A 13,289-nucleotide genomic window follows, 5' to 3' on the forward strand; every position below is an offset into this window, starting at 1 on the left:
TCCTGTGTGTCAGCGTGCTGGCCTGCCTGTTTTTGTCCCAGCTATGTAGTCCCAGCTTCTTGTCTCATATTTAATTAGATTGCAGTTTTATTTAACACCACTGTTGAGTCACGACTTCCCTTTGGTCTCATGCAAGGCATCTCTAATAATAATAATAATCAATCCTTTATTAGTCCCACAATGGGGAAATTATTTCTCTGCATTTAACCCATCCCGGAGGAGCAGTGGGCTGCAATGAAGCGCCCGGGGAGCAACTTGGGGTTAGGTGTCTCGCTCAAGGACACCTCGGCATGTTGCCGGTAGAGGGGCTTGAACCACCAACCTTGTGGTTACGGGACAAGCGCTCTACCTCATGTGCCACAGCCGCCCCAAAAACAAAACAAAACATATTCTCTCAGGGCATGGTCTCCCAGTGGATCCATCCAACTCATTTGTTGGCCTTCTGAGCTTTGCACCAGTATTACCTACGGACAGTGGTGTATAAAGTACCCAAAAGCCATACTTGAGTAAAAGTAAAGATACCTTCCTGGAAAATGACTCCAGTAAAAGTAAAAGTCACCTATTAGAATACTACTTGAGTAAAAGTATTAAAGTATCTGATATTTGCTGTACTTAAGTATCAAAAGTAATTTTCTGATATTAAATGTACTTAAGTATTGAAAGTAAAAGTACAAGTAAATGCTGTTAATAAAAAAGCAAAGGGTCAGAATTTTGAGAATTATGAGGTTTATTCTTTTAAGTGTTGTGGCCACCATGACCAAGGACAAGGAGTTGTGTTGAAAATAATTGGGTTGGCTGTGATCCATCCAGGAGCAACAATGTTGAACACAATGGGCAAAGGTTTTGCTCAAGCTGAATCTGCAATTGGGCGACTGCTACCATCATAACTCGAACAAAACATGATCAATACTAAAGCAGCACCGAAAGTAACAACCCAGTCATTACTTGAAACTGAAAAATGTCCTGTTCATCTTCAAAAGAAGTTGGTTTTCAAAATTGCGAGAATTCAGTCTTGCTCTTCTTGGGCTGAAGACTAGTCCTGCGATGCTAAATAGCCTTTCACAGGCCGCTGAGGCAGGTAGAGGTGTGTTCAGCTTCACAGACAGCTTGCACACAGCTGGGAAGGATTTCAGCAAGGTCATGTGATCTGCTGAACAGGCCAAGTATCCATCCAGTTGTTTGGTGCTGTCTCGTGCTTGGGACGACTGCAGGGCAGAGAAGAAGTCATCTTCATCAGATGAACTGGACCTGGTGGCATCACCTAGCTGCAGGGAGGGTTCTTCCATGTGCTGCTTGATGTAGTCCATTCCTGAAATATAGTGAGGGTGAAAATATAAATGATAGGATTAAGACAACTTTCTAACATGTCATGACCCCAACCTAAGGTTTTGTACTAAATAGTTTGTTTTAATTTGAGGTTTATACATTTAGTTTCATGCACTGTCCATGCATCCATAATTGATTTGTGGATTTGCCAATATTACAAAGAGTCAAAATGTACACCCATACACTTATTTTTCACTATCCCCATGTTGTCTTACCCATTCTGATTGTGGCATCATCCTTTTTTAAGGTGGTGTACATGCTTTCTCTGAAACAGTGAGAGAAAGACATTAACGTTAGCTAACGTTAAGCTAGCTAACGTTAAGCTAGCTAACGTTAGCTAACTAGTGCTGCAATGATTATAGCTAAGATGACTCAAATCAACAAAATCTCACAACTGTCAACACTTCCTCAGCTCACTAACTCGCTAGCGATCTGTCTACTACACTAATTGTCTCATTTGATTTACGATAGCTAGCCAACGTTACAAGCCTAACATACACCATGTGTAGCTAAATTAGAAGATCAGACACCTGCCCCCCCCCTCCAAAGATATACTCCAATCCTGTGGGAAACACTGCTAGATATCTTAACAGGTTTATGCTAATTATGATAACTAAACATTAACGTTGCGGCTCATGGGATTAATCTTAATTTACCTCAATGTGTTTCCTGAGGTTGGATGGGGAGTTTTTGAATGCCAATATTTCAGTAGCTTTGGGTATAAGAGGCTCTTCATCCGGTACGAAGAGTCTTTCACTCCAACATAAGAAAACATTTCTCGCAAATATGGCCACAGGTGTTGGTCTTCGTCTCCACCGTGGTTTGTTGCGGGAGTAGCAGGTGCTTCCATCATGAAATCAGTCATCGCAGTGTGGTCGCTCGCTAGCTGGCATCCTGGGCATAAAAAAACCGGCTTTGAGAGCACGTGTTTGCGATTTCGCATTAACGTGATTAACCAGTGATTTAACTTGCTAGCTAGGACCACTGATTCACTAACCTGCTTGCTTGCAGTCTGTGTTCCACCACAGTCCCGACGTTGGTCTTCATTTTTTTTCTAAAGATAGATTTGATTTTGTAACGAGTAACGAAGGTTTCAGGGGAAATGTATCGGAGTCAAAGTATCAGTTTTCTTTGCAAAATGTAGTGAAGTAAAAGTGAAAGTCAACAGAAATATAAATAGTAAAGTAAAGTACAGATATCCAAAAAAACACACTGTCTACGGACAGGTATTACACTAAATGTTCACAAAAACAGACAAATGGAGGATTCTGCACCTTCTGGTATTCTGGGATAACTGGATTCTGTTAAGCTGCACAAAGAGATTATTATTTTTCTAGTCGCCCCCAGTTATGTCCATTGTAGATTCTACATAAATGAATAAAATGCCAAGCTTTGTGACTATGCTAGGCCTGTTATCTTGTTTATTTTTTATTATTTTACCATGTCAAAACTTGGCCTCACCTCTCTGTGGTTTCAATGACCTCTCCTCCTTTTCGACATTTTGGGAGATACACTTAGTTGCTTTCTGGCCAAGAGTTAGATGAGTAGATTGATACCCCTCTCAGATCTGTTAGTGGTATCGATCGTCTCATCTATCTTGGCAAGAATACGAATAAGCGTTTTCCCCCAAAGTGAACCAGTCTTATAAGTTATTTTCTGTTCCAATTTCAGACTGGGGTCACCTCATGATGTTTTCCCATGTGTATTCATTTGTTCATCAAAAGGTTTGGGAACTTGTGTGAATGGATCGAGAATTTTGTTTTTAGCTAATCATCTGGATCGTTAAGTCTGCATAAGAAGTAGCAAAAATAAAGACGACAAGCATGTGGTTTCATTCTGTCTGAGTTATTTGCTGCCCAGGCTGGTTTCATTTAGTATAAACTGTATGTAGATGACATGTTCTCACTCCCAGATGGTCAAAAAACACAGCTTGGTCAGTGCTCTTTTACTGAACCTAGATAGTAGTTTTGTTGCCTAGATCCTACTTCCTCTGAAGACGGAAGTGTATTTTGATAAGCACTATTAACGAGTACGTAGAAGTGTCATAGTATGAAACGTATGAGCATTGAGTGAGCGTCAGTATTTGACACATTGCAGTGAGAATGTGTTGATGTAGATTTTTGGAATTTGTCTCATCGAAGTCACAAACTTGAGGAGACGCCACGACCCCCCGCCGTCCGACAATCCATCGGTGGAGGCAAGGAAACGTGTGCATTAAAAAAAAAAATGATAGCTGTATTTTCATAAATGAGGAAGTCAGAGGAGAAGAAAATGCTGCGACCGAAAGCAGGCGGAAGAAGAAAAGAGATAGAACGAAACGTGAGGAGCAGGAACCATGCAGCTCAAGGACACGTCCTCTTTGTACTTTTTGTCGCCCGTCCAAATGTCCGCGCTCGAGACTCTTTTGTGGAAATAAATCAGCTGACAAGCCTGTGTGTGAATGACAATCAGTGCTGTTTGTGTGTACGAGATACCTAGCGAAGAGGTACACTCATTTATTTACGTTGTGCCGGACAGTTTGTTGGTGAAATACCATCCGTCATCTCGCCCCCCCACCACCAACTTCACTCCTCCTACTCAGTCTCCCTTCCCGTTGTCCCAGCCTCAACAAGTACCATAGACTCACACAGCCATAATTGGTGAACTGTCTGCACCAGACGGCCATCGCATCATTCGCCTGTCCTCCTCGCTTTGTGCTTTGTTCCTTCTAATTGGGGGGCACTTTTTTTCTTTGAACATCCATCTTAAAGTATCATTTCATCCTTTTTACTCTCCGCCAGTCCATCGATCACACTCATTGGTTTGTCCTCCTCATCCAACCTCTCTGCGTCCCCACTTTTCTGCGTATTCATTTGACTCTGTGGCCGAGCGTATTGTGGTGAATGCTAATAGGTTCCCACGCTCACAAGGTACAATATAGTGAAGAGTAAATTACTGTGTGTGTGTGGGGGTGTGTATGTGTGTGTATGTGTGTGTGTGTGTGTGTGTGTGTGTGTGTGTGTGTGTGTGTGTGTGTGTGTGTGTGTGTGTGTGTGTGTGTGTGTGTGTGTGTGTGTGTGTGTGTGTGTGTGTGTGTGTGAGTAGGAAGCTGGGCAGTCAGTCCACAGTTCCATTAGCCTGATGGAGTTTCTATTAAATTAGAAACTCTCTCTCTCTTTATCTCTGTCTCCCTCTCTCGATCCCTCTCTCTCTCTCTCTCTCGCTCTCTCTCCCAATCACATTAGTGCTCTTATCTCATTTGTGGAAGCTCTGCAGGCAGTGAGGGGTGGAGGCATCGGAGGGGTGGAGTTATGATCTGAAAGCGGACAGGAAAAAAAAAGACAAGAGCCCATAAATAGAAAGAAGCATGATGTGTATCTACAATACGTATGTGTGTATGGAGTGACAGTGTGTGTCCATGTTTGGTATGTATGGAATCGAGTGTGTGATGAGTGTCATTTCTCAGTTGTCAGGGATGTTTAAAATGAAATTGGTGATCAACAACTCTGACAGACACGGAGTCCTTTAACGCTGCCTGGTGACAAAATGCAGCAGAGTGGGTGGAACGACCAGTGTATGTGTGTTTGTGTGTGTGTGTGTGTGTGTGTGGCTGTTATTCTAAAGACAAGATGTCAGCTACACACACAACATTGACAGTAAATGTTTTTTATATCTACACTGGGCTAATCCAGGACATGAGTGGATTCAATATGACCAGTTTAGGGTAGGGCCAAAAGGAATAATTCCACATTTTGGGAAAATATTTTGTGTAATTACTATGGAGTTAGAGGGCTGTTATCTGAGCTTGGCATAAAGACTGGCAGCAGGGGGAAAACACAGAGCACAAATTAATCTCAATTGTTTCATTTGAATGCAGAAATGTAAAGAAACAATTTGTGGTTTTAGAGGGGATTGCATGCTGGAACTATTTCTTCACAAATGTCTGGCTGGTAGTCTGAGAACCTCAGGGTGACGACTAGCTCCAGGGAAGTCACTGCACCTGGCTGTCATTCTGCAAGTTTCGGCATGTAACTCACTTTAAAACCGCAATTATTATTATTTTTCACCTAGGGAGGGAATTCATGAGGGAATTTAAGCAATATATTCCTCAGTAGGTGCTATATTGACCAAGAAAGCGGAGTTCTCCCTCTTAAGGTGCTGCACATCAGTGTTTCAGAAGTGTCCCTCTTGAACGGCTAAAGCAGACTCATCCTTTCTCTGCCTGTATGATATGGTTTTGATTAAAAACAGCTGGATACTTCTGTCACCATATAATGTATCCTCTTGAATAAAATCCCTTCACTCTTATTTTGTGATGTCATTTTTCCTGTTGGTAAGGTACATACAAAGAGGACCAACAAATTGTGTATTTGAGCAGCATCTCGGAAAAAAACCCTCCCCCTGGCTTCCCAGAGTTGGAGACAACAAACCCAAGCTGAAATAGCTTGTAGCTCTTCCCTGAATTGAAATACATCAGGAAGACTACATTTACCATCTACACTGATTGGGCCTCCACAAAAAAGGTGGAATAGTACCCTTTGAATTAACTTGATAGTGAGATTGATCTCATAAAAGTGCATTTCCCAAAAAAGGCGACATGTTGTTTTAAAAAAAATATATATAAAAATATTTTTCAAGGTTTATCTGATGGTGAAGTTTAACATGTAGATGATAGGAGACTATCTGAAGATGTGTATGGATCAATGGCTACTCATCCAAAATAGTTCCAAAAGCAAACTTGCTGATATCTTTGTGATATTGATTATGATCTGTTTTGAACATCCACAGGCCGTCAAAACCACTAACATCATTTCATTTAGTGTTCCTGCTTAAACCTAACAAAGTACTTCAAACCTAACTAAGTCTTTTTGTTGCCTAAACCTAACAGAATCCTGTGAAGTTATTTTGAAAAGGCCGTGTGCAGGTTTTGAGCATTAATTGACACGTGTTGCAGACTTTTGTAGGAAAAAAACACGAAGAATTAGGAGTAACTTTTCGAATGATAAACATTGAACCTCTGTATGAGGACATGTTGTTCACAACCTGCCACCCAACCATAACAGACTTAGTGGATACTTAACAAGGGACGCTGTGAGACGAGAGCGAGGAGAGATGGACTCGTGGAGACAGGCTGGAATAGAGACCCGCCATACTGAGACAATTTGTCCCTGGAATGTATAATTATCAGGGTGGGAGTGTGTGTGGGTGTGTGCAGGCGACTGTGAGCCATTAGCCCGGTTTTTAAATGAAGGTCTGCATCTACAGCAACTATTCTAATAATGACCGCCTTCCGTCAGACAAACTAATGCACTGGTGGCGTCTGCTGTGTCCTATTGTGTGTACGTGTGCTCATACATATGGCTGAGTAAGGGAACATACCTCTTAAATTGTCCAAGGTGACACTCGGTCTCTATGTGGAGACATCCCTGATAATGCAATTCTGTCAGCGATAGGGTTTCTCTGTTCTGCTGAGCGCCAAGTCACACACACACACTTAAGTCAAGCAGCATCAGTCAAAACTTATTTGACTTAATAAATGTCCATAAAAACTTTTTTATACATATATTTTTTATATATCTGATAAATAGTTCCAGGATAAAGCAGTGCCCCCTTACAACTATGTGACCTCATATACAGGCATGCACAAGCACCTGCTGTAAACCACAGAGATTAAACTGAAGCGGTTACCTCACCGCTTACCTTATTGGTTAAACCTCCATGTGGTTAATGTGTGCCGTTTTGAGTCATCTCTCTCAATAATTACCCTGCTCTCTTTCTTCTCTGTTCTCCTAAAGTCCCGTCTTTGTTGTTTACAGTAAGAGCCTTCATCTTTTTTCAATCTTTCTCCTCGTCAGCTGTTTTTGATTGTTGTCCCTGCTGTTATATTAAAAATGCCTTTCCTTACGCAGCAGACCCTGACCCAGACTTTGCCCCTAAAGCAGGCTCAGCAAGATAACGGACTTCAGAAGCCCTTATTTATTCAATGTACCACATTATTGTAGCAGTTTTAGCTCTATGGCCCACTCATGCCACCATTTAAAACGACAAAATGCAACAATGAAATTATTTATAATGGTCACTCAATCAATGGATTCACCTGGGGGAACAATAAATCAGCATTACATTTCCACATTGAATTCAACGGGACCAATAGCAAGCCTTCTCGACAGTGCTGAACTTCAGGCAATCTGATTAGCTTTGTTGTAGCAGTGCTGATTTCTTGTACTAAAACTATAACTAAACCTTCCATCATACACTCACGGTCTATTTTACAGCATTAAGCACTAATAATGTCGCTTTTTTATTCTTATAACAATTTTAAAAGGGTAATTAAGGTCAAACACAAGTAAATCAGTAGAAACTTCTTCAGGTGAATAATTCATGTTAATATTCAGGGCAGCAGTTTGTCCTCTCATGCACTTTTTCATCCTTTACTAAATGATTTTCTTTTCTTTTTTTGTTTGTGCAATTATATTTTATCTTTAATTCCTGATTAAAACCCAGTCACATTTCTGCTGCACTAATCTCTCCTTATTAATGACTGATCTAATCCAATGTTTGTTATTTACAAGTTACTTTATTTTTTCCCCTCAAACAGTTAATAAAATTGGTTCTCAGGAGAAAAACAATACCAGTGTAGGATTTGGCGACTATAAATGTCTTGTTAACATGCAGAAACAGAATAATAGCCTTGATTAAGATAAAACACTATGTAGCTGTCACAATAGCTCAACTCTGTTTTAATTTACAGAGAGACATTACCTAAATCTGATTATAGCACACAGATTTATCTTTTATAAAGATATTGGTTTTAAAAAAAAAGTTCTGCTTTGCGCTGAAGCCAAGAGGGAAAACAAGTTGTCCGTCAAATGTTACAAAGTAATCCGTAGTACAGTTCAGGGAAAATACTTTATTATCATTACTACTGCACTGATCGATTGGCCTTCTCTGACCTGGCCTCCAGTCATCCATCCGTTCACATCACATGTGTGTGTGTGTGTGTGTGTGTGTGTGTGTGTGTGTGTGTGTGTGTGTGTGTGTGTGTGTGTGTGTGTGTGTGTGTGTGTGTGTGTGTGTGTGTGTGTGTGTGTGTGTGTGTGTGTGTGTTTTTTCTCTTAGGATTTCCTGTATCTAGGTCCTGGGAATCAAATACAGAAGCAGACAGTAAACACAGCTGGGGTCATGTGGGAGGAGGGGGTATATAGGTTTAATGTGGTCATGGTCAGTTCACCCGAGAGTGACTTCACGGTGTGCTGTGGACAGATAAAAGCTGCATTGGGTGTATCACTGTTTTACTAAAAGAGCAGGATGGCGCCACTTTGGCTTTATTCCTACGTATTCAGTCTAGCATTAGCTAGCTTCAGGCCGTATCATATATATATATTATCAGTTTTGACTGTCTACCAGTGTTGTGCACGTCCATAACCTTCATTTCTTTTTACAGTGCAGCCATTATGAATGTTGGCAGCCTATTCAATGGGGTCATCAAAGGTTATCACAATCATTCTTTGGCGCTCTTTACTTCCTCCTTTGCTCTCGTCATACTTACTGCAGTAATTACAGGTGGAAGTTGTCTTCTTGTATTCGTTTCGGTGATCAGTATTTGAATAGACCAGTGTTTCCAAAATAATTTTCTAAAATAAAAACTATCTTGAGTCAATTCACAAAAGGCCTTATCAATAAATCGGGAGAAGAAGGAATTTGTGTGAAAATGAATGTTCCTGATTCCAATTTTGTTGCCTTCTTTCCGCATCACCTTGTATTTTCTCAAATAGTTAAACCAGCCATTTCAAAGAGATGTATGTTTGATAAATCAAAACTAAATTGTTTTTTTGAAAACATGTAACCATTAAATATTTAAGAAATTTGCCCAAATGAATGCATTTAGGCGCGGTTTAACAGGCTGCTTAACGTGTGGTTCAAGGATTTACTGCAGAGATAAATGTTAAATAGGAATTCTGCACATTTATAAATTCTCCTGTGACCCAGCTGTGGGTCATGACCCAGCCTTTCGAAATGACTGAAATGTACGATAACAGCCTTCTGAACCTCCTTGTATGTGTAGCAGCCCCCTTCTAACCCATATCTATTAGGCTGCTAACTACCCATAACGCCCATTCATTTGGCTGATAACATTCAAAGCACTGTCGTTGAGGTTATTTCACTGTCCTATGATGGTACAAATGTTGTGTCTTTAGCGTCTGATTAGAGGAATAATTAGGATGGATGGTTTTTGAAAGCGTTTGTGATGAGTAAGAGTCTTGTTTTTTCAACTCATTAAACCCTTTCTCCCCGAGTGGAGCACAAGTCTTCCACAGTTCTTTTCCACTGAACCAACCCGTTCTGAAAAAACGTTCTAATAGCACAACTTGGTCGGTGCCCCTCCAGTCTGACATAGGTCTGGATTTGTCGGTGGACGATTTCATTATCTCCATGTTTCTGAACTGAAGAACAGCACTGGACCAATGTTTAGGATTTAGGGTGATGTCGGAGGTTTAGAAGTGTGAGCATGGATAACGCTTTGATATCTTACCATTTAATATAAGGCTTCTCATGACGAATTGTCGTTAAGACCTCTTCACACCATGGGCGTGATGAATAAACCCTACAATGATGAGAAACATTTGCCTGTGGCATCTAAGTGGTGAGGTTGCAGATTCACTCGTGAATATTTTGCATCAAAGATACCTATATGGGCAGCGATGCCAATTTGCGACAGACGCAGCACAGAGACAGATTTGAAGAGGCAGAAGACTAACTACTAGGATCCTATTGACCCTGACCAGCGTTTGTCAGTCTGTCTGAGGTAAATCGTTGTATAGCTTAAGCTACTGTAAGCTCATTTATTGAGTTTCCTTTTAGAAAAAATGCTCTGAGGATTTGATTGACCTCTGGTAAGCATGCTATACCTCTAGGGCTTTTATTGTGAAAGGTAAGAACAAAAGGAATGGATCTGGGTTGTACATTTTGCCAGGCTAGCTGTTTCCCCTGGTTTCCAGTCTTTGTGTTTAACTGGGTGTAGCAGACAGTAAGAGACACTGGTTCCTGCTTCCTAGAACGCACACACACACACACACACACACACACACACACACACACACACACACACACACACACACACACACACACACACACACACACACACACACACACACACACACACACACACACACACACACAGATGATAGAAACCGGCTCCAGGTCAACAAATATCAGGCCCATGTCCTAAACTAATGGAGTTTGAGCTGTCTGCTGTTTGTTATCTGCCCTTCAAAGTCGTCTTGTGAGAGATTTCCATCAGTCTTATAAACACACCCTGGTCTGTCTTTTGTACAGGGCTCTGTGTCACTGGTATACTTATGGACACATGCTTGCCTTGAACTACAGCTGTTGGGTAAATATCGTATAGAGCTTCTCAGGAGCTATATATATATAACAGCCTCAGGTTGAACCTGCTTGACAGATATTTATGAGTTTTTCCAAAATGCTTTGAGAGGGTTTATCACCAATAACAAGGATGCTAGACGTGCCTCACTGATACCTGAATATTGGAGTTTTGTAGTTCTAACATGACAAGGGTCACTGTGACAGAGTCATCTGACTGACAGAGTTACCATCCACTGTTTGTGGGGCAAGAGGTCAAGACCCAGCAAGTGAATCTGACAAGTTTATCTTTGCAGGGCCTCATAAAGATGACGTGTTTGAGGGACCAAACTGTCTGTCTGAAGGACTACTCTTAATTACACTCTCTGGCCCATTATTCCGAAACCCTGATAAACACTGATAATGTTCAGAAGATAAGCTTAATCAAACACACCCGTTCAGCATATTCATCAACGTCAGAAATAAACACTGTTTTTTTGTAAGTGGGAGTGTGAGATTCCAGAACATCCAGGCACTGAAACACGCAAATCAAGTCCTCATCTCCAGAATGCAGTTTGATAAAGTGCACGCTCGGTTGCTAGCATGTGTGTGATTGTTAATGCATTTGTGTGTTCATGTTAATTTGGTATATTGCCAGGATCAAGATTTTGGGGATATTTTCATATCCATCTGGAGTTGTGTAGGTTGTATTATGAGCATGTTTTACACCAAACAACTGAAATGTCTGCCAATAGTGAGACATTTTCAGTGTTAAACAAGGATAGTTTGATATTTGGGGAAATACACTTAACCACTTTTTTGCTTAGAGTTAGAAAAAGAGATGAATAGCACTCTCATGTCTGTTAAAAAAATATGAAGCAATAGCATGAGATGATTAGCTTAGCTTAGCATAAATATTGAAGGCAAGGAGAAACAGCTAGCCTGGCTCTGTACAAGGGTGGAAAAGTGATATAAATAAGTGGTCGTTATGCTAAGCTAAGCTTATTACCTGCCTGCTCTAGCTTCATTTAGCATTCAGAAATGAGAGTGGTATCTATTTCCTCAACTCGCGGTAAAAAAAAGAGAAAAAGCTTAATTCCTTGAAGTATTCCTGTCAGTGACATTTGCAAAATGTTACTTTTCTTAAATAACCTCTACTAAAATATTAAATTTGCAAAAGGTTAGCACACTCAGAAGCTAGGCTCTGAGTGAATCTTTTACAGATACACTGAATGATTCAGTCTTTCTTCCCCATCAGGTTTCCTGGTAAACTAGGTTTCATGGGAGTAGATCTTTACTGGACATTGTGTTCACGTCTGATTGTTTTCCAGTATTTGACACCAGTAAGGGATGACAAATAACAGGCAGGGTGGTGACTAACATCGTTACATATTGTCCTGTCTCACCACAGCCCATCCAAACACACACATGTAGACACACCGTTTATTGTTCTGTAGCTTTAGAAATAAATCCTCCAACATTATCTCATGTACGCACTAAAGACTTTTGCCCCCCACACACAGATGGTACACATGCACCATTTCCCACAGTAGCAGCAGCACATATTCACAAATACGTTTGGAAGAGGAAGGAGGTGATGTCATCTGTATCTCTTCCTCCTGCCCTCTGTTCCACCCCTCCACACTTCTCTCAATCTTATAACCGAAACCGTCTGAAGCTGTGTTAAGGAAAATAACTGAAAAACACCTTTTTAATAGTGGTAAACCAGATAAGACAGCAATCTTTTTTGATAAAGGGAAAAAAGAAAGTAAATTGAGCAAACTAATAAGAAGTAAGAAAAGTTACTGTGGTATAACATGAAACCAGGTTCAGCTATTCTATAAGCTACGCTAGCAGCTACCTCAGTGTGAACACATGGGTCACATATTATTATGAGTAAGCATTTGCTGTTGAGGTCCCTTACTGAACGAGCAAGCCTGACATAAAAGAGCTGCCGCTTTGTTGGTGTGTCTGTGAAGGCATGTGTGTGTGTGTTGCTCCATCATTTACTCCGCTCCACCTGGCTTTGAAGAATAGGTATGACCTTTGACCCCTCCATCAGAATAGCCGCTGGTGAGTTAAGCCCGAGGGTGTCTCTGCCGGCTCAATCATTTAGCTGGAGTGACTGCTGGTAAAACATCATAGAAAAGGCTTTGATTACACAGTGCTGTTAAAAAAAAGAAACAGCTTTTTAAGGATTTGACTAAGTAGCATACATTTCTGGGAATTGAACAGTGTGTAAGAAACATATATCAGTTTGGAAACATGAACGCCATTGCTTGGTAAAAATGCATTAATTCACTTAATTCACTTTTGGCCACAGTCACTGCTCTCCATCAAAAGTTGTATTCTACACTTCCCATAATGCAACTCAAACTTTTGGTGCTTTCGTTGACCCTGACCTGAAAGTTGAAAACTCCATTCATAAAGCTGGCTTCTGATAAAAATCTCAAAGTCTCGATGCCAATCCAGGATGATCCCGATGACATCATCAGGGTTATTTTCTCAGACTTGACAAAGACAGAATGCAACTGCTTTCACAGGCTCAATAGAGCTCCTTGTGATGAGTAAGCTTGTGGTCATGCTTGAAGTGGGTGGAGGGCCCCTTTAATGCAGCAAAA

General features: G+C 40.8%; 1 protein-coding gene across 2 annotated transcripts; it reads right to left on the bottom strand.

Moving 5' to 3' along the window:
* Nucleotides 1-729: 729 nt before the first annotated feature.
* Nucleotides 730-2,529, bottom strand: LOC129108175 (uncharacterized). 2 transcript variants are annotated; one of them, XM_054619885.1, is made up of 4 exons: nucleotides 2,324-2,529; nucleotides 1,983-2,220; nucleotides 1,542-1,591; nucleotides 730-1,309 (listed from the first exon to the last, which is right to left on the bottom strand). In XM_054619885.1, exons 2-4 carry the CDS (start codon nucleotides 2,189-2,191, stop codon nucleotides 942-944), a joined length of 627 nt encoding a protein of 208 aa, XP_054475860.1. In that variant the 5' UTR covers nucleotides 2,192-2,220; nucleotides 2,324-2,529; the 3' UTR covers nucleotides 730-941. The 2 variants fall into 2 exon arrangements, with proteins under 2 accessions (XP_054475860.1, XP_054475851.1); XM_054619876.1 differs by having other exon boundaries at nucleotides 1,983-2,529.
* Between the last annotated feature and the right edge of the window lie 10,760 nt (nucleotides 2,530-13,289).

Source organism: Anoplopoma fimbria, chromosome 2 (genome assembly GCF_027596085.1).
Source record: "Anoplopoma fimbria isolate UVic2021 breed Golden Eagle Sablefish chromosome 2, Afim_UVic_2022, whole genome shotgun sequence".
In the NCBI taxonomy this organism is placed as follows: Eukaryota; Metazoa; Chordata; class Actinopteri; order Perciformes; family Anoplopomatidae; genus Anoplopoma; species Anoplopoma fimbria.

What these genes read in the sequence shown, in the direction of transcription:
- LOC129108175 (XM_054619876.1), bottom strand. Translation starts at nt 2,269, where the DNA reads ATGCGAAATCGCAAACACGTGCTCTCAAAGCCGGTTTTTTTATGCCCA. An exon ending in ACCTCAGGAAACACATTGAG is followed by an intron (nt 1,592 to 1,982) that starts GTAAATTAAGAT and finishes TCACTGTTTCAG; the next exon opens with AGAAAGCATGTACACCACCT. An exon ending in TGATGCCACAATCAGAATGG is followed by an intron (nt 1,310 to 1,541) that starts GTAAGACAACAT and finishes ACTATATTTCAG; the next exon opens with GAATGGACTACATCAAGCAG.